The sequence below is a fragment of the Labeo rohita genome, unplaced genomic scaffold, assembly GCF_022985175.1.
Source record: "Labeo rohita strain BAU-BD-2019 unplaced genomic scaffold, IGBB_LRoh.1.0 scaffold_288, whole genome shotgun sequence".
In the NCBI taxonomy this organism is placed as follows: Eukaryota; Metazoa; Chordata; class Actinopteri; order Cypriniformes; family Cyprinidae; genus Labeo; species Labeo rohita.
The window spans coordinates 1-26997 of record NW_026129188.1 but is presented as its reverse complement, the minus strand read 5'-3'; the positions used below and the strand labels follow the sequence as shown (position 1 = coordinate 26997).

At 41.7% G+C, this 26997-nt stretch overlaps 2 protein-coding genes across 3 annotated transcripts in view; both read left to right on the top strand.

Annotated features, from left to right (window-relative positions):
- Positions 1-20415, top strand: part of LOC127160096 (ribonuclease inhibitor-like) — an 81903-nt gene extending 61488 nt beyond the window's left edge. For both annotated transcript variants that reach the window (XM_051102758.1, XM_051102757.1), the window contains 4 exons: positions 654-824; positions 6736-6909; positions 7243-7404; positions 19986-20415. In XM_051102758.1, coding sequence (XP_050958715.1) covers positions 654-824; positions 6736-6909; positions 7243-7404; positions 19986-20085 — 607 coding nt within the window. In that variant the 3' untranslated portion in view covers positions 20086-20415. The remainder of the gene's footprint in view (positions 1-653; positions 825-6735; positions 6910-7242; positions 7405-19985) is intronic.
- A 4048-nt stretch (positions 20416-24463) lies between these two features.
- Positions 24464-26994, top strand: LOC127160097 (GTPase IMAP family member 9-like; the record flags this gene model as incomplete). Its single annotated transcript, XM_051102759.1, has 2 exons — positions 24464-24500; positions 26360-26994. Coding segments are annotated over exons 1-2 (672 nt in total), but the record flags the coding sequence as incomplete, so codon positions are not given.
- Between the last annotated feature and the right edge of the window lie 3 nt (positions 26995-26997).

Below are 26997 nucleotides of genomic sequence, written 5' to 3'. Positions count from 1 at the left end.
GAGCGTCTTACCTCAGATCAGCTGTCACAGTCCAGTAACTTTCCTTGTTTCGATGCCAGAGCAGGGATGTAATTTAGACAAGAATATCTCAGATTGAGCGATTGAGGTGTTGTGTTGCTGGATGTAATAATGAACATAGTGGTCGTCATTTACTCCTGACATCTGAGCAGCTGAAGATGCAGTAGATTACATTTGTTTGTGAAGGGAATGCGCCTCCCGATCTACATATATCCGTCTATGTTCACTCGAATCATTCATGATCCAACGTCACTTACAGCAGAAGTGAGTATAAGACGGGTTTTTTTTATGAATCTTTGCGATCGCCTTTCGTTATAACGTGGTAGTTAGGAAGATAAGTGGCTAAATGCGGCTAATGTAAACAAGATCGTCATTCCACAGAGAGAAGAGAGGGGCGGGGTGAGCAGAGCTCATTTGCATTTAAAGGAACAACCTCTTAGAATGAGATGATTTTTGCAGAGCTGATTTTGACAAGGTAAAAGGGGTGTTGTTTTACAAAACCATTGAGAATTTTTAATCAAAGTATATTAGAGACTTTTCATTAAGACCCTAAAGAATCATATCAACTTGTCGAAAATGGGCATCCCATGACCCCTTTAAATAAATTGATTCCTGTTTTATCTTCTCTTCTGCAGGTTTTTGGGTCCTGCTGCAGATGAAGCCTGTCAGTATGTGACTGGAATTGTGGGTAAAAACCCGTTACTCCTGAGAGAACTGAATCTGAGTGAACATGAACTAGGAGACACACGAGTGAATCAGATCGCTGCTCTACTGCAGGATAAACACTGTCGACTCAACACACTGAAGTGAGTATCTTACGTCATTTCACATGACTAGTAATGTTACAGTAGTATATTTTAATTCTCCTTTGAGTCTGACCCCACGTTATAAAGCTTTAAGAGCCAGGACATTTTTTAATATAGCTAATTATATTTGTCTGAAAAGAGATTTATATACATCTAGGATGGCTTGAGGTGTGAAAATCATGGGGTAATTTTCATTTTTGGGTGAACTACCCCTTTAAGTGCACAGAGGTTAGAGAACATAATGTGAACACATTAGAAATAGCCAGTATCTTATTAGTGTATTTACCATTGTTTACTTTTAATACAGCTTCCAGCCTTCTTAGAATAGATTCATACTAACTTTTGAATAGACTTCAATTAAATTTTGTCTCTCACTTCTGCTGTGACTGCTAAATGAAATCCTGTTTACTGACTACAAACTGAGGATTGAAGACCAATTTAAAAACACTGACCACCAACGTATGTGGACAGGCATCCATGTGCTCACAGACTGAAAGAAAGGGCACCTATAATGCAAAATCCACTTTTCCATGATGTTTGGATATAAATATGTGTTGACGGTGTGTGAGCACAACCACCCTACAATGACAAAAATCCACCCACTTCTTATTTTTTAATCCCCATTAAAACAAATCAGTCGCATTAGTCCTGCCGTTTTGATTCTCTGAGCAGTGTGATGTCACATTGTTTAGGCTCCGCCCACGGCCGATGACTGACAGTCCTGCATTACCGTAGTTTCCGCTCTCAGTGAGTTGTTTGGTTGTATTATAGATATGTATAGGTAGATGCCACATTCAGTCACTCCAGATATGTTGTCATTACGTCCGCCATCTTGAAATGTTCTGTCATTACTCACAATAATAATCAATAATCTTTAAGATGCAACAACATTGTGCAGCATCTGGTTGTAAAAAACAATATTATTTAAATTCCTGAGGAAATTGGATAAACTTTCAGAGATAAGAACATGTTGGTTTGTGGTTTTAATATTAACTCAATATTACAGGTTCCCTTTCGATATTACACTTGTACTGCGTCACTAGACGCTATGGGAAAAGTCCTTTTTTCTCCTTGACTGAAGCATTTTTTAATAACGCAGTGAAACTGCACAGACATTGGATCGTGCAGAGAAACGCAACGAACCAATGACTTGGCAGCAGTGCTGCATGAGCCTATGGCGACGAAGCCCGCCAGAAAGGGCGGGGCCGTACGGCTATATAAGTGGCCGTTTCACCATAGGATCCTTAGATTTCTTCTCCTTCAGCGACGATGTTATTCACTGACTTACGAGACTCGAAGCTTCTCGCCATTAAAACGCCTACGCAGCGGATTAAGCTGAATAAGCGACCCTCTGCTTGGCTGATTCGCTGCTTTTTCGCCACCCTCAGCATCGTAGCAGCAGTGGTCCCAGCTGATTCCCCTGCCGCCATCCGGCGAGCCTTAGGAGCTTATTTCTAAGAGCTTTGCATTTGTGTCTGTGTCGCTAAGGGAGATGGGCTGCTTTCTCTACGAAAGCGGTCTGCCCCTGTTCGCGGTCCCCCGCCTCCCCCGCTCTCCTGTTTCTTTTCTCCCAGTTTTCTCGGAGGACGTAACAGCGAGCTCGCAAGTTGAGCGATCAGGCTTGAGCATTCTCATGCCAACACACATTCTATGTGTTTCACTTGATCTGCCAGGCTGTGTTATAATCAGCGCCCCTCGTTACGCTCAACTCTTCTAAGCGGATCGGAGCAGAACGCTGTCACCTTGATATTATAGTGCTGACAGCTTCATATTTAAATGCGCCTCTCGCCTGGGCCACGCCTACGCTGAGGCTGCGCTCGCTGAGACAAACACGCTTTCACTACGGATGTTTATGTCTCGCGCTGCTTAGCTTGTGGCTTGTTTTCTCAATGAACACAATCCCGCCCCTCTCCTCGTCCGCTACGGGCGAATCTGAGAGAAAGCGTGCAGCACTTTTCATCTGCCGGTGTGTTTACACATAACGATCATCAGTACTCCTCTTCTAATGCGCAGTCTGATCTTTTTAGACAGATTAATGGAGAATGCTGTCACTAATGATTATCACTGACATCTTCCAGTTTGACCCGTCTGGGCCACGCCCACACTGAGGCAGCGCGCGCAGGGCTGACTGCTCTTACTATGAGAGCATTAACTACAGCAAAGTATTTTTGGAGAGCACCCCATTCAGTTTCGGGTGCCTAAGGCATATGTTTGTTGTGAATACTGGGCCCGTTCATGTGCCCACACAATTATCCCCTGTGATAGTGGGCAAATAAAACCTAATCTTTTCAAAGGAGAGCAGTTTCCTTTTCTGATTATCATTAGTGTGGGGTCTCAGTATGGCGACAACCCGCTAAAATTAATCCAACCCCTTGTCACGTGGGCTGAGGCCTGGCAGGCCATCCCCCGAAGGGTCAAACTGGGGTTTGGGGATAATAAAACGAGGCTTTACACTTCGATTCGCAAAAAGACACCCGTATTCAGCGGTGTGGTCTCCACCTCGGTTCAGAGCAAGGAAGCACATGTCTTGTGCACAAAGGTGATGAATCTGCTGGCTAGAGGAGTCATAGAAAATGTCCCCCCCCCCCAGCTCAGAGCAAATCAGGCTGTTATGGCTGCGGTCAAAGGCCCATCCTCAATCTCAGACACCTGAATCCTGCCCTCATGAGACGGTCATTCAGGATGATTACAATAAAGCAGATCCTCCTGTAAGTCTGCCCGGGGGACTTGCTTTCACATCCATATTGCCCCCCCACCACAGATGGACGCAGCTCTTTCCCCTCTGAGACAAAGGGGAATCCGCATCCTCAATTACCTCGACGACTGGCTTGTTCTAGCCCAGTTAGAGGCAGAGCTGTTATCCCACAGATCACTTCTTCTCAGCCACTTGGAATGCCTGGGACTCAAGGTCAATTTGGCCAAGAGCGCACTGCATCCCAGCTGATGAATCTCGTTTCTGGAAGCAGTTTTCGACTCAACCCAGATGAGGGCAGTAGTCGTGCCAGATCAAGCTCTGCCAATACAGCGGCTCGCAGCCTCATTCAAAATCAGAGCCTCCCACCCCATCAAAATGTTTTAAAAGGTGCTAGGCCTTATGGCTTCAGCATCCCCAATGCTAAAGTTAGGCCTGCTTCGTATGCGGCCCCTTCAGTAATGGCTGAAACCACGACATCCACCTCATGCGTGGCGTCACAGACGTTTGCGTATCGGGGTGGACCAGGCCTGCGTAGAAGCCCTGATCCCCTGGAAGAACTCGCAATGGATGGAGAGAGGCATGCCCCTCTGTATGGTCTGCAGGAGGAAGATGGTCATAACAGACGCTTCCAACATGGGTTGGGGAGCTCTGTGCGATGGTAAACCAGCTTTCGGCCTTTGGACGAAAGCAGAAGCAGGGATTCACATCAACTTCCTAGATATGCTGGCAGTGTGTCGAGCCCTTCACTTCTTCTTGCCAGTTCTGAAGGGACACCATGTGCTGGTCCGCTCGGACAGCATGACTGTGGTGTCCTATATAAATCGCCAGGGGGGACTTTCCTCCAAGCGCCTCTTCACTCTAGTGAAGGACCTTCTGGAGTGGGCTCAGCTCAACCTGTGTTCACTGAGGGCAACACACGTACCAGGCAGACTGAACCAGGGTGCGGATATGCTATCACAAAGCAACGTCCCCTCTGGGGAGTGGACGCTTCATCTGCAGGCGGTTCAGAAGATCTAGGAGGTCTTTGGCAAGGCGGAGGTCGACCTCTTCGCCTCAGAAGACAACTCTCATTGCCCAGTGTACTATTCGAAGGACAGGGATGCGTTGGCCCACGATTGGCCCAACCTCCTCCTTTATGCTTTCCCCCGACATTCTTGATTCCTCAAGTACTCAAGCGAGTCAGGGAACAGAAACACAAGCTCCTTCTGGTGGCCCCTCTCTAGAGTAACCAGAATTGTTTTTTTAGAGCTGTGCCAGCTGCTCCTAGCAGCCCCCTGGCCCTTTCCCCTGGGATGAGACCTTCTCTCTCAGGCGAATAGGACAATATGGCACGCCCAGCCCAAGCTGTGGGCCCTGTACCTCTGGTGTCTGGACGGGAGTCTATGAATCTCTCAGAGAGTGTTCTGAACACGATCTCTCAAGCTAGAGCTCTGTCTGCAAGACGCCTCTATGCTCTTAAGTCTGTCTTTTCCGCCTGGTGCTCAACCTGCGGCGAAGACCCAGCCTCCTGTGACATATCGGTGATATTGTCTTTTCTACAAGAGCTGTTGGATAAGGAACGCTCCCCTTCCACCCTTAAGGTCTATGTGGCTGCTATAACGGCTTCTCATGCCCCGATAGCAGGCCAGTCAGTAGGCAGGAACAACTTGGTTGTTCGATTCTTGAAGGGATCCAGGAGATTGAACCCTCCTCGTCCCCTCACTATCCCTACTTGGGACCTCTCAACAGTCTTGAGGGCACTGAAGGGCCCTCCTTTCGACCCGTTACCGGGTTCAGATCTTCGACCCTGACATTTAAAGCTTCTCTGCTGCTGGCTTTAGCGTCAGTCAAGCATATGGGAGATTTGCAGGCAATCTCTGTGAGTCCCTCCAGTCTTGAGTTCGGGCCAGGCGACTCTAAAGTCATCCTGAAACCGAGACATGGATGTCAGGTGTTTACAGACATTTCTATATGGCGGACGGCTTACGTATAGCAGCCCTTGTGATCTTTAGGCAAGGCAAGTTTATTTATATAGCACATTTCATACACAAAGGTAATTCAAAGTGCTTTACATAAAAGGAAGTAGAATAATCATAAAAACAGTAATAAAGACAACAATTCACAAAAAGGCTGTAGAATAATCATAAAAACAATAATCACAACAATAAAACAACAAAATTAAACACTTAAAATTATTTAAAAATTGATTTTAAATAAATTTAAGACAGTTAAAAACAGAAAATGATTATACATAGTGCAAGTAGTTTCGGACGAAGCACAGTGCTCATTCAGTAAATGCACAGCTAAACAGATGAGTTTTGAGTCTAGATTTAAAAGTAGCTAATGTTTTAGCACATTTGATCTCTTCTGGAAGTTGATTCCAACTGCGGGCAGCATAATAGTTAAAAGCGGATTCCCCTTGTTTTATGTGAACCCTTGGTATTTCTAACTGATTCGATCCTAATGATCTGAGTGGTCTGTTAGGTTTATATTCAGTGAGCATATCGGCAATGTATTTAGGTCCTAGGCCATTGAGTGATTAATAAATGAGTAAAAGTACTTTAAAATCAATTCAAAATATAACTGGAAGCCAGTGTAGGGACCTGAGGACTGGTGTGATATGCTCAGATATACCATTTTTATGGTTCTAGTCAAAATGCTCAGATTTTCAGTTTTCTTTAATGAAAATAATTATCCTTTTCCCTCACAAAAGCATTTTTTTTCTCTCATCTGATGATGTGAGGGTGGTAAATCCTGTCAATTGCATGCGATCACAGCAATAGCAAACAATTATCCATCTTTTCATCCAAAATGAATTTTTCTTGTTCAAAAAGCTGTTTCGCTTAGACATGCATCACAATAAGGAAAAAAAAAAATCACAAAATGTTCTTTTTTTTGTCTGTAAACTACAAATTTATAAACTATTTGATTTATGAACAGATACATTTAAACTTCATTTTTACATGTTTAATGTTATTTTAAAGTGGTTCTATAGTTGATCCAGTATCTTAATTACAAATTAGAAATAACAAACATTTTTTGGGGGTTAAAATGTAACTAGTATCCTCAAATCCTTTTTTGTTTTACTTTGTTGATGTGTGATTATTTATTTACTTATATTGTTTTCAGGTTTTAGCAACATTTTATTTATTGCACTGTATGGTGTTACTCATGATTAATTAAACTCCCACATGAACAACATGTCTGATTCATTGTCTTTTCTCTTTCTGTCTTCAGTCTGTGTTTATGCAGTATTACAGAGAAACAGTGTCTCATCCTGACTTCAGCTCTGAAATCAAACCCATCACACCTGAGAGAACTGAACCTGAGCTGGAATAAACTAGGAGACTCTGGAGTGAAAAACCTCAGTGATCTACTGATGAACACACAATTCAAGCTGGAGAAACTAGTGTTAGTATCATTATACTGTACAGCAGTGACAGTGTTATTAGTTTACTGTTCAGTTTATTTTAAGTTTTTTGTGTGTATTTGTGACTTTACACTCAAAAATTATTTTTGGCTCTTGTTCATTTTAATTGAAATGAGCTAAAGTAACACTTTTTTGAACATTCACATAGAAGAATCAAAATGATTAAAATCACTTCAACAGTTTAAACCAAAACATACTCAGAATCTTATAATACTCACACATCACATGATATCTGAGTACATTATATTTGTGAAAAATTCTTCTCCTTAATGATTTGTTTGTAAGATGATCTTCCTCTGTTTGTCTCTTTCTAGTCTTCATTCCTGTGGAATTACAGATGTTTCTTCTTTAACTCAGTCTTTGACAAACACAAAAGCACTGCAGTTTCTAAAAGAGCTTGATCTGAGAAACAATATGATTGGAGACTCAAAGCAGCAGCTCATTGATGTGCTACGAGACTCAAACTGTAAACTGAGGTGAGTAAACTTCACTTTCTGATATTAAAGAGATTCATTTACCTCTAATATGTGAACAAATATATACTTTCAAATATTTGTGAAAAAAGTTTATCAAATTATCATCAAGCTTTATTTCAAAGGGTTTGTGTCAGAATGAAATGTAAAGTTGAAAAAAATGTTGAACACAAAGGAGGAAAGAGAACAAAAGCACACTGTCAGAGCTTTATACAACAACACCTGCTTTATTAATGACATCAGTAATAGTGAATCATTACAGTTTGAAATAGATTTGGTCAGATTGTAGGAAAACGCTGGTAAAATCAGTGCAGATTCCAGCTTCAGCTCACAGCCGTCCAGCATCACATGATCAATGTCTCTGTCTCTTGTGTTTTTACTTTGACAAGCAACACGTCACATTACTTATGTAAGGTTTAATCAGGGTGTGAATTCCCTCCACCTCTAGTCTAAATATCTCTACCTCTGCTGAATTATTTTTATCCCTGAACAAAATTTACACCCCGCAAAGTCTGCAAAAAAATTAAATGACAAAATAAGTAAACATGCAAAGTGTCAGTCCCATTTGAAATGCATAGAAATTTTGCAGAGTAAACAAGAGATGAGAACAAAGCGACTTGCATGTGAACGGCAATGCCATTGTCTATATGATCCGCCAAAACAACCTCTCATTTAAAATCCAGCTACGGCTGATAGAACTGCAACAACTCAATGGTGTAAACCTGGAAAACATGCTTCATTCTGACAAGGCTTGTCGTAATATGCTCATGTTTACTGGAGAAACAATGACAGCTTGTAACGCCACACCAGCAGAGGGAGCCCTTGCTAAAAGGGCTCAATCCAAAATCATCTCATTTCAATCCCACCTCTCGCCATGTCTGTAGCACCCAAAGCTAATCAAGTGATGCCTGATCCTCCAGTGTCAAGTCAAGTAAGGGCTGCATTCTCAGTGCCAAGTCAAGTTACAGCTGTGTATCCTGAGCCACGTCAAGTCACAGCTGTTCTCCATGAGTCAAGCCAAGTAACAGCTGTAGTTCCTGAGTCAAGCCACGATACAGCTGTTGTTCCTGAGTCAAGCCACGATACAGCTGTTGTTCCTGAGTCAAGTCACGTTACAGCTGTTGTTCCTGAGCCAAGTCAAGTTGCTGCTGTTGTCCCCGAGCCAAGCAAAGCCACAGTCGATCTTCATGAGCCAAGCCAAGTTACAGCAGATCTTCATGAGCCAAGTCAAGTTACTGCAGTTGTTGCCGAATCAAGTCAAGCCACAGCTGACCTTCATGAGCAAAGTCAATGTCTGGCATTGACTTTGCTCTGGCACTCACACATCTGGCCTCTGTCTGGCACTCAAACATAAACTAGCCAAATACAATTATAAAAAGTCACGATGTCTCAACTCAACTCGAAATAAAAGCTAAAGAATACAGATGGGTCTTAAGCAACGACTTAAAAGTTCTAACAGTCTGAGCAGTTCTTATGTGTACAGGTAAACTATTCCACAAATTTGGTGCCACCACTGAAAAAGCTCGGTCACCTTTATTTTTTAACCTTGCTCTTGGAACATCAAGGAGCACCTGATTGGATGACCTCAGTGCTCTAGCAGGAGTATGAACATGTAAAAGCTCTGATAAATAAGCAGGTGCCAACCCATTTAAAATCTTATAAACAAACAATAAAACCTTGAAATCAATCCTGAAGCGGACAGGAAGCCAGTGAAGTGAAGCTAAGACTGGGGTAATGTGCTCATACTTTTTAGTCCCAGTTAGAAGACGAGCTGCTGCATTCTGGACTAACTGTAAACGTTTAAGACATGACACATCCAAACCAACATATAAAGAGTTACAGTAGTCTAGTCTAGTCGTTATAAAAGCATGAATTACACTTTCGAATTCCTTACTTGGCAGGTAAGGTTTGACTTTAACAAGCAGTCTCAGTTGATAGAAACTGGCTTTTACAACAGAACTAATCTGTTTTTTAAGCAGATCCCTGATAAAAGGACGAACATACCAACCTAAATTACCAAGTCCATCTACACAACCACTTAAATCCCCAGGACGACCAAACGCAACGATCTCAGTCTTATTCTCATTAAGACAAAGAAAATTCTGATCCAGCCATATTTTTAAATCACTTAAACAATTAAATAATGACAGAAAAGAAGCTTTGTCATTTGTTTTAACAGGCAAATAAATTTGTACATCATCCGCATAACAATGGAAGGAGATATTGTGTTTTCTAAAAATATACCCCAAGGGCAACAAATACAAAGAAAACAACATAGGACCCAATATTGACCCTTGGGGGACACCACAAGAGAGAGGGGCAGCAGATGAGGAGAATTCGAAAAGGTGAACAGAAAAACTTCTATCTGTCAAATACGACTGAAACCATTTGAGAGCTATGCCTTTAATGCCAACACACTGTTCAAGTCTAGATAAAAGGATCGAGTGGTTGACCGTATCGAAGGCCGCAGTCAAATCCAAAAGGACTAAAACAGCAGAAATACCAGAGTCCACAGCTAGAAGAAGATCATTAAAAACTCTTAAAAGAGCAGTTTCCGTACTGTGTCGGGGCTTAAAACCAGACTGAAATTTTTCAAAAATACTAAATTCATCTAAAAATGATTTAAGTTGGTTGAAAACAACTCTCTCCAAAACTTTCGAAAGAAAGGGGAGTTTAGATATAGGTCTAAAATTAGACAAAATTGATGAATCCAAGTTTTTCTTTTTTAGAAGTGGTTGCACAATGGCATGTTTGAAAACAGCTGGTACACACCCTGAGCTGAGAGATGTATTCACCAAAGATACAATGCTTGGCCCAACAGTGTCAAAAACATCTTTAACTAAATGTGCAGGAATACTGTCAAGGGGGCAGTATGCAGGACGTAGCTGCTTAACTATGTCAGAAAGACAAGAAAGTGTAACCGACTCAAACTGCTGGAAGACAGCTGGGCAAAAAGAAAAATCAGAGGAATCACTGATAACCATGATGGGTGAAAAATTAAAACCAGCAATTTTGTCCACAAAGTATTTCAGAAAGTTTTCACATAATATTACAGATGGCACAATACAATCAGAATCACGAGGGTTAACAAGAGAATTAAAAACATTAAAAAGAACCTGAGGCCGCTGGCTGTTATTGGCTACAAGATCTGAGAAAAATTTGGTTTTAGCAGTTTTAACTGCTCTTTGATATTTACGTAATGCCTCTTCCATCATTTCGAATGAGATTTCCAGTTTATCCTTTTTCCACTTTCTCTCGGCGACTCTACTGGCACGTCTGAGAGAGTGGGTAGTCTCATTCAACCATGGTTCTGATTGAACTTTCTGACTTTTTTTCTTCAGCAGAGCAACAGAGTCCAATATCTCGGTACAAGTAGAGTCAAACAGGACAGTAAACTCTTCAACACTGAGATCACAACCATCACAGTTATACAACAAAGAGTTTTTAAAAGCACTAGAAAACTGAGAAGCAGTAAGAGGGTTACTTGCCCTCACACTGCGTGCAGAAGCACAGGTAGAAATCCCCAAATTGGGAACAACTGCAGTAAATAAAACAGGCAGGTGATCAGAAATACACGTGTCATGTATTTCACTAACAGTAATACATAGACCATACAACAACACAAGGTCCAAAGTATGTCCTTTCTCATGGGTCGGACCAGTAACAGACTGCATGAGATTAAACGATTCAATAAGACTGAGAAAGTCCTTAGCCAGAGATTTGGATTCACAGCACACATGTATATTAAAATCACCAACAATTAAAAAGCGATCATAATTCAGTGCAATCCCCGCCACAAAGTCTGCAAAGTCCTGAATAAAATTCTTATTATACTTTGGAGGACGATATACCACTGCACATAGTACAGTTGCGGGAAAATTTGTCTCAAAAAGCTGCAATTCAAAACTATTGTAAACGTCCACCGCAATCTCCCGACAGTGAAAGACAGACTTAAATACAGATGCCAGCCCTCCACTTTTACCGGTGGTCCGAGGGGAGCTAAGAAAATCACAACTGGGAGGGAGAAGTTCAGAAAAAGACATTAACTCACCAGCATGAAGCCAGGTTTCTGTCAAAAACATAAAATCCAGCTCACGTGAAGTGAAAAAATCATTCAGCAAAAAAGTCTTGTTCGCTAGCGATCTAGCATTAATCAGACCCAAACGGAGGGTGCGATCATCACTAGCCGACGACACCGCACGGCCCAGCGGGCGAAGGTGTGAAAAATCCACCCCTCCGCAGACCCGAACCCGCACAGGAGGAGAAGGCCCAATCGACATGCCTTCAGTGATCCCTGTCGAGCTGGGGAAGACAGGACAAAGCCAACAGCCTCTCATTTCCAGCGAACGCGGGGGCAACAGGAACGCCGCTTCCATCGCGAGGGCACCTTACAGATATGGTGGATGCCAGGTATGCCTTGAATCTGACCAGGACACCTCCACGCTTCCCCCCGTCGTCTCCAATGCTTCTTACGAGGAATAACGCAAGGTGATCGACGTAAAAACGCCGGTATATCTGCCAGGAAGGGAGGAAGGCTCGTAGTCTGATTTCCCAAATCATATCGTTCAGCAAGTGTGTCTTCAGAAGCTCTAATATTGTAAAGTGTTTGACCATCATAAACGAGCAGGGCAGAGACATCACGACAACATATACAAATAAAAAGAGCGATTGCAAACAACAAACTGAGCAGACAACACGGAGACAGACGGCATGCCATAGACACTGGCGCCATCTTGGCTTGAAACATGCCATTTTGAGCGTGTGGGCCACACACTGCGCTCCAGAGGCCTCGTCTGTCCACAAGTCTGCTCCAGAGGCCTCGTCTGTCCACGAGTCTGCTCCAGAGGCTTCATCTGTCCCAGAATTTGCGCCAATACCTCCAGAGGTGTCAGCAAAAGCTGTAGAACCTCCCACGAAGGCGGCGTCCTCCTACGAACTCTCTTCTCATCATGTCATGGCCAAGGAGGCCAATCATGAACTCTCTGCCTGCCATGTCACGGCCAAGGAGGCCTATCATGAACCCACTGCCTGTCATGTGACAGCCAAGGAAGCCAAGAAGGCCAAGGAAAACTTCTATGAACTCTCTGCTATGGGTGTCATTTGTTCCACTGTGGATATCTTTGCTCCTGTCTGCTCTGCCTGCACTGTCTGTCCCACCATTTCTCCCTGTTATGCCTGCTCTGCCTGCCTCGCCATGTCTGCCTGCTCTGCCTGCCCCGCCATGGCTTCCTGCTTTGCCTGCTCTACCCGCCCCACCATGGCTGCCTGCTCTCCCTGCTCCACCATGGCTCCAGGCTCCTCCAAATCAAACATGGCGGACTTCTGCTCCAAGGTTCCACTGTCTGCCATTGCTCCACGGCCCAGGCCTTCCAGTGTTTTTTACGGTCTGCTACTGTTCCACGGCCCAGATCCTCCAAGGTTCCACTGTCTGCCACAGCTCCACGGCCCAGGTCCTCTAAGGTTCCACTGTCTGCTACTGTTCCATGGCCCAGGTCCTCCAGTGCTTCACTGTTCCCCCACCCTCTTGGACTCCTGTGCCAGGAGTCGCTCCCAGAGGGGGGGGATTCTGTAACGCCACACCAGCAGAGGGAGCCCTTGCTCATGGACTGTCTGTTACCTCTCCCTCTGCTGCTTCATTGGTTACTTCCTGTTTGGTGGCCATATAAGGAGGCCTAACCAAACAAGCCCTCGCGAAGTATTGTTTTGCCTGTGCGGACTCTACTAAGCATTTTTCCCATTTCATTGCCTTGTTTTTGCCACGGTTTTGTTTCTTGTCATTGTTTTGCCTTGTTTTGTTTTACCATAGTTCTGTCTAGTTCATTGCCATAGTTTTTGCCTAGTTTCATAGCCTTGTTTATTTGTTACTTTTGCACTGCTTACTTGGATTTTGACCTTCTGCCTGTTTATTTGGATATTGCTTCTGTCTTGCCCTGGATGTTACTGTTTGTTTGGAGGTTGACCCTGCCTGTCTGACTACGCTGTGTTTAATAAAGCTTGCATCTGGATCTTACACGCTTCCCTGGAGTCCTGTTACACAGCTCAGTTAGTGCTGCCTGTCCTTGCCCTTTACGTCTGTGACAGCTCTTTGGGAAACCTACCCAGCGTTGGTCAAACTCTTCTAAAGTGAAGACCAAGCATGATCTGCCGTGGAGAGGGCCTGGTGTAGAGGCACTGAAGTCAAAATGACACAGTGGCTTTTTTGGTGAGGATGTTGTTGATAAAAGATGCTCCGGAGACCCTGCAGGCCTTATCCCTGTTTCTTCAGATAAGAGATGTCACAGGGGTCAGTGCTGATTTTGAGGTGGGCATTGCACTGAGTACACTGCGGTCCATGAGACAAGCCAATGGTGTGAACGCAAAATGCATGAATGACGAATTTGAACGTTTCCACATGTTTAAGGGTGTAAAAGTGTCTCAACCAAGTGACACAGACCATATAAAGGCAGAAGTATTAGGTGAACGATTTTTGGTTTCTCTGACCTGAGCATAGACTGGATGACGACAGAATTATGCTCTAACGCTGTCAAATTGTCCATCCTATAAAGAGTAGCACATCCTATTTAGTGATGACAACTTTTCACGATACACAAGACTCTTGCTGTTGAGGCCGCATCAAGTCCCAAACGCCTCAAGGAATTCCACCAATTTAAATGTCATGGTGTCATCAGAGAGAATCTGCACAACATGCTCACTACTGTCAACACTAACAATTTTAACAGCCGAGTGTAGACGAGAATTGAGTGCAATGAATTATATTTATACACCATGCATATACATCGATGGTAGAAACAGAATAAACGTCTCCACACTGAACAGCCTACTGTTTATTTCAGTAAATAGAGCAGGGGTTGTCTCCATTCCCTGATGATCCTTGCACCGGAAAGTAGAAAAACAAACACAAAAGTGTGTCATCAAAGCAGAGTGTTTAGTCTGACAAATAAGCATAAACAAAAAATATTTGTTGTAGCCATTTAAGAAAGTGTTTTTATTTTGTGTTTAAATATTTTTTTGTTTGTGTTTACTTTAGTTTAACTTGTTAATTAAGAAAGAAACTTGTAAGCATCATAAAATTGGACGGCAGTACGGGAGTGGGACAGATATAATTTTTTTGGCTTGATGTTTTGGTCTTTTGTCTCGGCCACGGAAGCATGGCAGCAGGCTTTGTCTTGAATGCACTTCAATGTTTTTTTTTTTTTTTTTTTTCGTAGAATCCCTTCTTTTTCATTTGTTACAATTTGTATTCCTAACTTTAATATAATTATGTTGGTAAATTATCTTTCGAATAAAACCAGAATGCTGAATAAACATTTCTTGGAATGAAGTGTGTTCAAGACAAAACCCGCTGCCATGCTTCCGCGGCCGAGACAAAAGACCAAAACGCTATTTATATTTTATGATCACAGCACTGTAGAGCACAGCTATACAGTTAATTTCACTTTATTTGAGTAATTAAAAAGGATTTGTTCATGAATGAAAGCGTTTCAAAACATCCCCCCCTCTGCTTTTTCCACAAATCACACCCTGGGTATAATGTACATCCAGCTCTCCAGGACATCCAGTTGTTATCACAGAATAAACCGACAGGTTGATCAGGACTTGTATCATCCTGAAGGGGTTTATTCTGTGATAACAACCGACTGGATGTGCGTTATCCCACTTATTATATTGTTTCTTGCCACATAAGTGAATGATTAGAGACAAATTATTGATTTGATTTGAAACATTGTTTAGCTCTTTAAATGCAAAGCTTCCACAAAGAAAAAAACAGTTCCCTATCTGTCGTACACTCAGAGTTGTGTCGAGTAGTGGTCGCTCTTGGGAGCCCAAACACCTCTGACAGTATAGAAACAGGCCAATAAAAAATTGGGTGTGCAGATTTGCATAACTGGCCACGCCCCGTTCATCCTGGTATAAATAGGGCAGTGTGTGCATCTGCTCACTCGTTCTGTTTTTCGGAGCCGAATGCAGCGTCTCTGCGTGAGAAGCGGCAACATTCACCTCTTCTTCGTTGGATCTACGGCACAGACAGCGGTCTCTCCCTTCTCTCTAGCACGGCTGGGTGTGTGAGAGTCCCCTGGGTGCGTCGACGGCGATCTTCAAGAGAAACTTCTCCTCTAAACAGAGCAAATTTCTCTAAAAGAGCTAGCACAAACGGTTTGTGTGTTTCATTATGCCTTTCCGTTTGTGCCCTTCTGGTTGCGGATTCTACCTCTCCCCTAACGATTGGCACGATCGCTGTCTTCAGTGCCTGGAGCGTGGGCATGCTGAAGCAGCGTTCGCTGATGGTGGTTGTCAAGCTTGCGAGGACATGCCATTAAGCATGCTTCGCTCGAGACTCGGTTTCTTTACGAAGAAGCCGCGGCTCGCCCCAGCAGCGTGCGCTGGGGATGAACGAGAGGAATTAAGCGATGTTTTGCCGGGTGCGTCCCCGCAAACCGCTCGTTCTGAGTGCTTACCGATGGAGTGTCCGGATGATTTTTAAAGCTCGTCTCAGTATGGGCTGGATCTGTTATTCAGGGCTCCTGCTGGGGAAAGGGAGGATGCTGCTGCATCGGAGGGAGAGCGCGAGCCGTCAGAGGTTGACGTCATGACTGAATTCGCCACTCCGGCGGCCGGATCACAGTAACCTGCCGGTCCTGCAGCTGCACCCGCCCTGCAGTCCAGCTCCCGTAGGAAGGTGGCACCGTCAGCTCGTCCTCAGGCCACTAAGAACCCTCACCAGGCTTCGAAGCGGTCCTGAGATGGGCCGCCCAGAGAGGAGGGATCGCCTGACCTGTCCGGATCCACACTCGACGAGGGGACGAGCGCTGGATTCGGCTTCAACTCCACCACATGGTCAATAAAAGAGCAATTTCTTCCTTCTCTGGGCATTACGCACAGCACTTCCGACCCTCTGCTCGATGGTCGGGTGCTGTATCCTCCATCCAGGACATGCGGTTGCACACCCATTGTGTTCCCCCATGTCCTGAAACGTCGAGCTCTTTCGGACGATTTCCCTTCTCGGGGGAATCCTCTGGTCAGCTCTCATGGCACAAACTCGCTGGGTGTGGCAGCCAGTGGGACCCCGGGGCTTTTCACCTCCGGCCATGCACTGCCTTCCCAGCCACATGACCCCCATCCCTGGTGCATTGGGTGTAACTCCTTTGAGACCCCTAGCGGAGAATATTTCGGGTTGGCTGAATCTCCCCAACCCTTCCCGCTGGCTCCTCAGGACCATCTGGCTCGGCTATGCTATCCAGTTTGCACGACATCCACCCAAGTTCCGGGGTGTGCTAGCTACCTCAGTGCGAGGCAGCAACACCGCGGTTCTTCGTGCGGAGATCACAGTCCTTCTGCGAAGGGTCCGATAGAAACTGTCCTCTCAGCCGAGATGAGGAAAGGGTTTTACAGCCCCTACTTCATTGTACCCAAGAAGGGTGGTGGGCTCAGGCCAATCCTGGACCTGAGGGTTTTGAATCGGACCCTACTCAAGCGCCCATTCAAAATGCTAACCCTCAAGCACCTTTTCACGTGCATCAGGGCTCAGGATTGGTTTGTGGCGATGGACGCGTACTTTCATGTCTCGATTCTTCCAAGACACAGGCCGTTCCTGCGGTTTGCCTTCGAAGGACGGGTGTATCAGTACAAAGTTCTTCCCAGGTCTATGGTCCACCTAAAACAGGTTCAGAGGCTTCTCCTGACTGCGCTCACTTCTGTCAAAAGAGTGGGAGATCTCAAAGCCCTCTCCGTCAACAATTCGTGCCTAGAATTCGGACCGGCAGACTCTCACGTTGTCTTGAGACCCCGGCCTGGATATGTGCCCAAGGTCCCCACCACTCCCTTCAGAGATCAGGTGGTGACCTTGCAAGCTATTTCTTACCAGGAAGATGACCCCAACCTGACCTTGTTATGCCCAGTCCGTGCCCTGCGCATTTACTTGGAACGAACTCAACCCTTCAGACGTTCGGAACAGCTCTTAGTCTGTTATGGAGGACAGCAGAAGGGGAAGGCTGTCTCCAAACAAAGGATTTCCCACTGGTTAGTGGACGCAATCCGGATGGCCTACGAGGTCAGAGGCTTACCCTGCCCATTAGGAATAAGAGCGCATTCAACCAGGGGCATCGCTGCTTCGGCAGCTCTTGCAAATAGGGCCTCATTAACAGACATCTGTCGAGCTGCAGATTGGGCTACACCAAATACATTCGCCAGATTTTACAATTTGCACATGGAGCCAGTTTCAGCTAGAGTCTTGAACGCAAGCACTTGACTTAAACACACTGGTCAGTGTAGAGCTTCCCCTAAAGCGCTTAAAGCGCTTCCCCTAATTGGTGATTACGCTTCTAAGTTTCAGTAGGTTTCCTGACGCAAACCCTGGACTCCTCCCTCCATCATTGGCACTTCCAGACGTGGCAGAGTTTTGCGGAGGAACTCGCTGCTAACTCCAACATAAGTTATGAACACCCTGTTTATTCATGATTGGAGTTGTGCCCCATATGTAGTGGCTCCTTATGCGGCCCCATATGTGTATTTTCCACCTATAGCTCATTGTGGTGCGGTGTTTCCCCTGAGATCAGGTTGGTCTCTAAGGTCCTAGGTTTGATTGTCTCCCTTACGTGTGGCCCATCCTGGATCCCATACCTAACGATTTTTCACTTATACCCCCCCTTTGGGCAGGTTGTGATCCCCGTAGTGCATCTTTCCCTCGGGAAACAGTCACTTCCCCAACGTCCGCCAAGACACTCAGCCGCTCCACTGAGGCAGGCCCGGCTGCAGGACTGTAACAGGTCAGTTCTTGGACGTTGGAAGGTCACAAAGAGGTGAGTCGCACTTATGTTAACACGCTGGCCAGACTTGTGGCGTGATTTGACAGGGGACCCCTAGTGTCGTACACTACTCGACACAACTCGGAGTGTACAACAGATAGGGAACGTCTCGGTTACGTATGGTAACCCTCGTTCCCTGATGGAGGGAACGGAGACGTTGTGTCTCCCATGCCACAACTCTGGACTGTCTCTGAGTAAGTTGAGACGCTCGGCTTCTCACATCAGAACGAGTGAGCAGATGCACACGCTGCCCTATTTATACCCGGATTAACGGGCGTGGCCAGCTATGCAAATCTGCACACCCAATTTTTTCCATACGTAACAGAGAACCTGGAAGTTCGGACAAGACGGACATTGAAGACATAATGTACAGTCGCTGTATGAATTTATATAAAACTGTTTGTACACAGCAGATGTTTTCCAGATGAAGTGATCTTTAACAGAACGTACGTGTGCTATCTGGGGTTGTATCATTAATTACACATCTTTTCACCGCATAAATAAAGATGAGGACATACAATGTTATTTGAGAAAAAAACCTTGTAAAAAGACAAACCCTGTGTCAGAAATCACCCCCATACGCTTAAATAGGGCACTTTTTGAGTTGACAGACATTTTTGGTGGTGTCCAAAACCGTAGTGGACATTATCGAGTGCACTCATTCAATCCCACAATGCACAGCAATAACGAGTGTACAACTGATGTATGCCCAATGGATAGAGAAATGCTTGCACACAGAGTACAGCGTAATACAATACAGATATAAATTAATTGTAAATTGATTATTAAATTGTTTAATTAGGTTTATACATAATTTCCATGACAGAGTTCAAGATAAATCCTTTCATACTGGAGCTGCCAGTTTCAAATGATTATTAAACAGCAGCACAAACTATGCAAAAGCGTCAGTCCTTCCAGTGACTCAGTGTCTGAATTCACTCACTTGTTTTCATTCACTCCTTCAACTGAACTGTATTAGTGGTCTAATGTAGGGAATAGTGAATGAGGGTATTTGGATTCAGTTAAACACTTCTCATCAATTAACAACAACTTTAACAACAAGACACACTTCTAACAATGTATCCACAAGTCTACTATTAACAGGAATCTCCTCCGGTTTGGTTTGACAGTAAATACAGTCAGTAACTGAGACACAAGCTAATAGCAGTTGTGTTTGAATGAATCGAGTGAGAGCGCGGTGGTGTGATACGAGAGAAGTAAAAGAAACGCCGGACTCAAATACCCGTATGACTGTGTGTTATTCTGTGTTGCTAATGACAACGGTTGTTATCAGGGAATAACACACCTCAGAATGTCACGACTGACCAATCAGAATCGAGTATTCCAGGAGCTGTGCAATAATTTCAGTTATTTACTGAGACCAATACAAACATGTTTAAACTAGAGGACAAACAGCTTTAACTAGTGGAACATTTCACTGAAAGATTTTTGTTTTAAGGCAAAATCACATTTGTATTTGTTCCATGTCATTTATTATATTTGGTGTAAACTCATTAGTATGTGTTTCACTTTATTTTGACTCAATAGAGACACGGATTGGAATTCATGTGCTAAATGTATTATATTTAAAACACAAATACTGTTTTATAAATATGTATTCAAATCAGGTAGAGTCAGTAATTAATCTGATTACAGGATTTTAATGTAAGTTTTTACTCAAAAAAAAAAAAAAAAAAAAAACACTGTGATTGAAATATAGTAACTAATTTGTAGTTTGTTCCACTGAACTCTGATTATCTTCTCTTCTGTTCCACCTTACAGTGTAGATACAGATCCATCACCAAAAGTCCCTGATAGAGTTCAACTGCAAGAAATACCTGTAGTTCAATCACCAAAAGATGATAAATGCTGTATATCATAATTTGAAGTGGTCTTGAGAGGAGCAGTAAACATCAGGTGAGGATCCACAGAAGAGCTTCACTACTGTGTCTATGAGGAGAAAGAAATGTGTGATAAATGTGTGAATGTGATCCATACAGGTGAAGAGACTCAGACTTTACAATCAAATAATGCAGCATGTGTGTTAGAAACATGTGATATTGAATGATTAATGTTGCTTTAGTATTCAAGTGATCATTTTGTTTAATTTAAAGCTGGAACAGAGGAGGAAGAAGCTCAGATGAGTCTGTCTGGCTCTTCAGTTTAATAATATTTGTATTAAAATCATCCATAATGATTCAAATGTTTCTAATCATAAATGCAGCACTTAAATGTATGAAAAGAAATGATAAAACAAGTCTATAATGTGAAATTTCCATGTTACTTAAACATTTGTTATCTCATATTTTATACACATTGTTATTGTATTTTATTTTATATTAGGTTAGTTATGTGTGTGTGTGTTGTTAATGTACAGATATCCAGTATATTGTGTTTGTTCTGTGGATGGAGTCTCTCCTTCATCAGTTCAGACCAACTAAACATTTTCACCAGTTAACAGCATTTGTGTCTTTCAGTCTCCTCTAGATAGTCAAATACATTTGTCTTTTTCACCACATTTACATTTGAATGTAAATAAAATGCTACATATACAGTTAAAAACAACTACTTTGTTTGAAAAGTTCACTTGCCTGTTTTAAGTATTAAAATATTTTGAGAAAAGTCTCAGTGTCTTTGATTGGTTTCCAACTTTCTTCAAAAATATTTCATGTTCTACAGACAAGTGAAAGAAAACAAGGAACATACAGGTTCTTATTTAGCACTTATATCTTATAAAACTATCAAACAACAGATATTTTGACTTTAAATACTTTTAATTAAATGAATTACTTACAAATACCAGAAACTGTAAATGAAATCACTGCAGAAGTGTTAAAGTGTTTGTGAACAGGAAGAACAAAGGCAGTGAGGATCTCAAACTAAAGTCTTCTGTATCAGCAGTGATGTTGATGTTGATGTTGATGTTGATGTTGAAGGTTTCAGGTTTCAGCACCTGATCTTTATGAGGATTCATCAGTAAAAATACAGAAACAATCACCAAATGTACAATAAAAACTTTCAGAAAGTGTTTCAGAAATGATCCTGTAAATCAGAGAAATCTGCTGCAGATTTGTCAGTGAATTCACTTCTTGTTGAAATACTACACTGATTTTAAACAGAATAAGATTTACTGCTGTATTAGTTCTGGTTATATTTCTAACAGTAATTCATAAATGAAAACACTTCAAAACCAACAGCTTTTATGAATTCAGTGTGTTTATACACATGTGATAGTAAATGTAAGCAGTTTAGCATTGTTTAACAATTGTATTATCCTAAATCTTGTGTATTACAGTTTAAAATGATTTCTAATACATACAGCTGAAACAAATGAAATAATGCAGCATTAATATAAACATACATGTACACATGGGCGATATATCAAATAACATTTCAGTCATAGTACAGATCAGCTCTTTTGAGGGTTTCGTCAGTTTGTTCTTTCAGATTCGGTGAATCTGCTGCGTTCGTTTCATCACATCTGGTTCGGAGGACCTGAAACCGGAAGTTGTTCATCAGTTAACACGGTCAGTGCCTTCAGCTTTGTTTTGTAAATTGGGTGATATTCACTTTCTTCTCAGATGTGACTTTGATTTACCCAAACTTCCTGTGAAGTTATCAGCATTCACCAACAAGTCTTATTATGTTGGAAATTGGCACACACACAATTTTACACCTCACAATACTCCTGTCTGGAATAACAAATCCCTGTTTTATGAGAACTGGGTAATTAGAAATATTTGGTCAGTGATGGATGTAATGGATGAGAGTGGTGATATGTTAGATTACAATTCTTTCACTTTAAAACACAGATTTTCCTGTTATTCAAAGCAGTTCTTTACTGTTGTTAATTCAATACCCTCAGGTATAAAATGTTAATGAGATGTTCCCTTTCTTCCCTTATTATATGTTGGTGATATTGAAATAGAGAGTAAACTCTGCACTAACAAATATATAAGACACATTATTATCCAGTTATGCCACCCCTGTCAAATATTAATAAATAAATCAGATGACACATTTAATACAAAATACTGTTAAATATTTAAGAACACCCTATCTAAGATTCACTATCCAGCATCATCACACAAAAAGCCGTTTCAAACAACAACAAAATTTCACACTCGTAGAAAACACATTAAAACACAACAACAAGACAAATAAAATTTTAGTAGACGCAACAATGCAATGTTAAGATATGACAATAAACAGTTTTTGAAATTTATGGTTGATGGGTACATAATTGAGTAGATATAAGCCATGATTTTATCTTATATTTAAAACCAGTAAATGAACTAATGTCTGTGATCTCATTTGGTATGGAATTCCAGTAATTGGAGGCTCTGATAGAGAAGGCTGATCTGCCAAACTCAGTGCGTCTGTGCTGTACGACACAGTGACCTCTACTGGTCACCCTGGTTGTTCTCCTACTGTCAGAAAGTAATGATATGAACTCCTCCAATGGAGGTGCAGCCAGATTGTTAATTATTCTGTACACCAAGCAAACATTGGTGAAGTACATAAAATTTTGAAAAGTCATAAGTTTGTGCTTTTGAATGATGTTACAGTGGTGATACCCTGATGGCTTTTTGTCTAATACTTTGAGAGTTTGTTTATATAGCGTTTGTAGTGGAGCAAGTATTGTTTTTCCGGTTTGTGACCAACTTGTAATGCAATATGCAAAATGTGAAAAAATCATTGAGTGCATATACAATTTAGCAGCATCTAGAGGTAACTGATTACGAATGTGCCTAAAATTTCTTAAATTAAATTTAACAATATTGCAAACCTGCTTTATATGTTTCTTAAAAGACAACTGTGAATCAAGAGTAAGTCCCAGATATTTAAAATGTGACACAGTCTGGATTTTTTCCCCATTTACAGTGACATCTGGCTGATTTCCATTTTTCCTTATATAAAAATACATACACGCAGTTTTACTGATGTTAAGTGCCAGGCAAGACTGAGATAGCCAGGTGGCAATTTTTGCCATTGCTGCTGTTAATTTAGTTGCCACTTCATATCTGTCTTTTCCATGTGCCAGGATGACCGTGTCATCTGCATACATTTGGATGTCAACTTCAGGACATACTAGCGGTAGGTCGTTAACATATAAACTAAATAACAAAGGGCCTAAGACTGAGCCTTGGGGACACCAACAGAACAGTTTCTAAATGATGACATTTTGTTCCCAACTCTGGTGCATTGTCTTCTCATAGTGAGATAAGACTCCATCCATTTCATAGCATCATTAGAAAAATTTAAAATTTGACAACTTAGAGTAAAGAACATTATGATTTACAGTATCAAAAGCTTTTTTTAGATCCAGAAAAACAGCTCCTACAGCACTCCCACTGTCTAGTTTTGATTTGATTTTTTCAACAAAATAGCAGGTAGCCATTTCAGTCGAATATTTTTTCCTAAAACCAAATTGCATTGGATGAAGTATTTGTTCAGAATTTAAAAAGTCGGTTAACTGCTCAGTTACCACTTTTTCTGCAATCTTTGATGCCACCGGCAAAATGCTGATGGGCCTATAGTTGGCTACATCAGTTGGTTCCCCTGCCTTAAAAATGGGAACTACAACTGCATTCTTCCATACGGTTGGAAAAATTGATTGCTTTATTGATAAATTAACTAGGTGTGTAATGGGGGTGCTGAGGGAGTGAATATTGTTTTTTAGCAATGTTGAATCCCACTTGAATATATCTTTTGCCTTTGAAAACTTTAAAGTGCTTAATATCGTACAAATTTTATTTTCAGAAACTTCAGTTATCTTAAAAACGGTCTTATTATAATCTGGTTTTACTATATTTTTAACTCTTGCACCAAAAGTGTCAGATAAATTCTGAACTGATATGATAAAATAAGTATTAAATGCAGAAGCTATTTCACTAGGATCATTAGTTAAAATTCCATTCATTTTCAGCTCATGTCCATTTCCCTGATTTTGCTTATTATCTTTCTTTGTTAATTTATTTATATTGCTCCATATCAATTTACTATTTCCTTTTCCCTGTTTAATAATGTCCATAAAAAACTTTGCTTTTGCTTTCCTTAGTTCATTGACTACTTTATTATGAAGATTTGTAAAAATTTGTCTGTCAGTAATTAATTTAGACTTCAGTGCTACTTTCAGGGCAAAGTCACGTTTTTTCATCAAGTCCCACAAGTGGTCATTAAACCATGGTAGGTTGCCCTTACGCCGTCCATTTTTAAAGGTTTTTGTATATTTTTCTTTAATTCTGTTTATTGTACCAATGAAGGACTCACAGGAGGCATCTATATCATCTGTGAGTAAAACATCTCTCCAATCAGTTTGACCTAATTCTTCCTTGAATGCATTCATATCATGTTTCCCTATTCCATAGGAGTTTTTAACTATCTCTTGTTGATAAACAATCCGTTTTTTTGTTAATTTCCTTGCAACAAGAATCATATTATGATCTGACAAACCAGTAAGAAGATTAAAAGATTTTATAATTCTCTCAGGTTTGTTACTGAAGATGAGATCAATTTGTGTTTTTGAGACGTTTGTTATTCGTGTGGGTCCATCTATTAATTGAGTCAGTTCAAACTTGTCTGTAAGTGTTTTTAGCTTTTTTCTAGTTACTTTTTCAGCCCAATTTAAATTAAAATCACCCAGAACTATACATTCTTTCTTTATATCCAATAATTTAAGCAGGTTCTTAAAATGTTCATAAAAAGTGACATCATATGACGGTGGTCTATACACGCCAATCACATTAAATGACATCTGCTGAGAAAGGGTAATAGTAATGCCAACACATTCAAGTTCATTTACACATGTTAAATCAATTTGTTCGCATCTAATGTTATCTCTCACATACATAAGTAGCCCGCCGCCTTTTCCTTTGTTTCTGTCCTTTCTGAAAACCTTGTAGCCAGGCATTATAAACGAGGCTACAGGTGACGATTTAGATAGCCATGTTTCAGATAGACAGAGGAAATCCAAGTTTGAATCAGTAAGAAGTTTTTCGAGTTGTTCCGATTTTCCTCTTACGCTACGAATGTTAAGGTGGCCTCCAAGGAGGCCCCTTGGCTTTGCGCATGGGTCCCAAATGATTTTGGAATGCTGAACAGTTTGGAAAAGGCCGATGTTGAAGTGTTTTGTAACTGCCGGGTTTTCATGTGAGTGTCTCTGTTGATCGGCATTACCTGGAGTTACGAGCGTCCTTGCCGGGGATAGATCTTCCACCGAGATGGGTCCTGGGTTCAGTTGCACATCGCCAGCAAGGAGAAGTGTAGTGAACAGGTACATGAGCAACTTTCTGTAAAAGCGTGAAGCTTTAGGTCTATCCCTTGCAGTGTTGGTTTGCTCGCATGGCGGTATTGCTCTTCCATCCCGTAGTATTGCAGTTTAAAGGGTGAATCGGCTCCATTCATTGTGTATAACAGATTGTGTTGGCAATATTGCAGTGTCTCCTGAGATCAGCTGATTGATCCCACAGCCGCGGACAAAAAGGATCAGCAACAGTATAATGTAGACCAGAAAGGCCAATCGCTGTATTAAGTCCTCAGTCCTCTGTACATACCGGTGCTTGTTTTTTGTAATATGGATAATAATGTTAAATGATATATATTCTTCCAACAAATTTTCACATTTAAAGTTCAGTATTATTGCAATAATCTGATAATTTTGGCCAGTAGCTGAACTACTACGATGCTCTGGAGCAGTGAAGCTTAAAGTTTTACTGTAATTTTACAATCTCAATCAATAGTGTTTAAAAACAAAATCTGTGAAATATGCTACAAAATGATTCAGCTCAAAAATTACAATTTCTGCCATGTTTCCTGATCCATATTAAACATGCAGCTCATAGTGAAACACATTTGTTTTACTGCATGTTTTCTTTAAAATATTTGCACTAAAATGCTAACTTTAAACTGTGCAGATAATGTGAATTTGACAGAGAGCAACTGCGTAATGAAAAGATAGAAAACAGAACTGTGTTTCTGAACTGTGTGAATTGTAGAGTGGCTTGTAAATTTTACATCCTCACAACGCATTTCCAGGCATACAAAACTAAATAAATACTAAACAAGCAGATAGCAGACCTCTTTTATGTTACAGAATCAGATTTTGACAGAAAAACACTTTAAGCTGTAAAACTGATGCATTTCTTCTCTTACAGGTTCAACAGAGAGTGAAGATGATCTGAGGATTGTGCTGCTGGGAAAAACTGGAGTCGGAAAAAGTGCAACTGGAAACACCATCTTAGGAAGAAAGAAGTTTACAGCAGAAACATCTCAAGAGTCTGTTACTAAAGAGTGTCAGAGAGAAACAGCTGAAATCAACAGCAGACACATTACTGTGATCGACACTCCAGGACTGTTTGATACTGAACTCACTAATGAAGAAATACAGAGAGAAATCAGCAACTGCATCTCCATGATCCTGCCTGGACCACATGTGTTCATCATTGTGCTCAATTTAGGACAAAGATTCACCAAAGAAGAGGCAACAGCTGTGGAGATCATCAAGGAGACGTTTGGAGAGAAATCATTAATGTTCACCATGGTGCTCTTCACCAGAGGAGATGATCTGAAGAACAAAACCATTGAACAGTGTTTGGGAAAACCTGGATCTGCTCTGAATCAGCTGATTGAATCATGTGGAAACAGATTCCATGTGTTCAATAATAAAGAGACTGGAGACCAAACACAGGTGACTGATCTACTGCAGAAGATAGACAACATGGTGAAAGCAAACGGAGGGAGTTACTACTCATGTAAGATGTTCAGAGAGATGGAAAGACAAATACAAGAACAA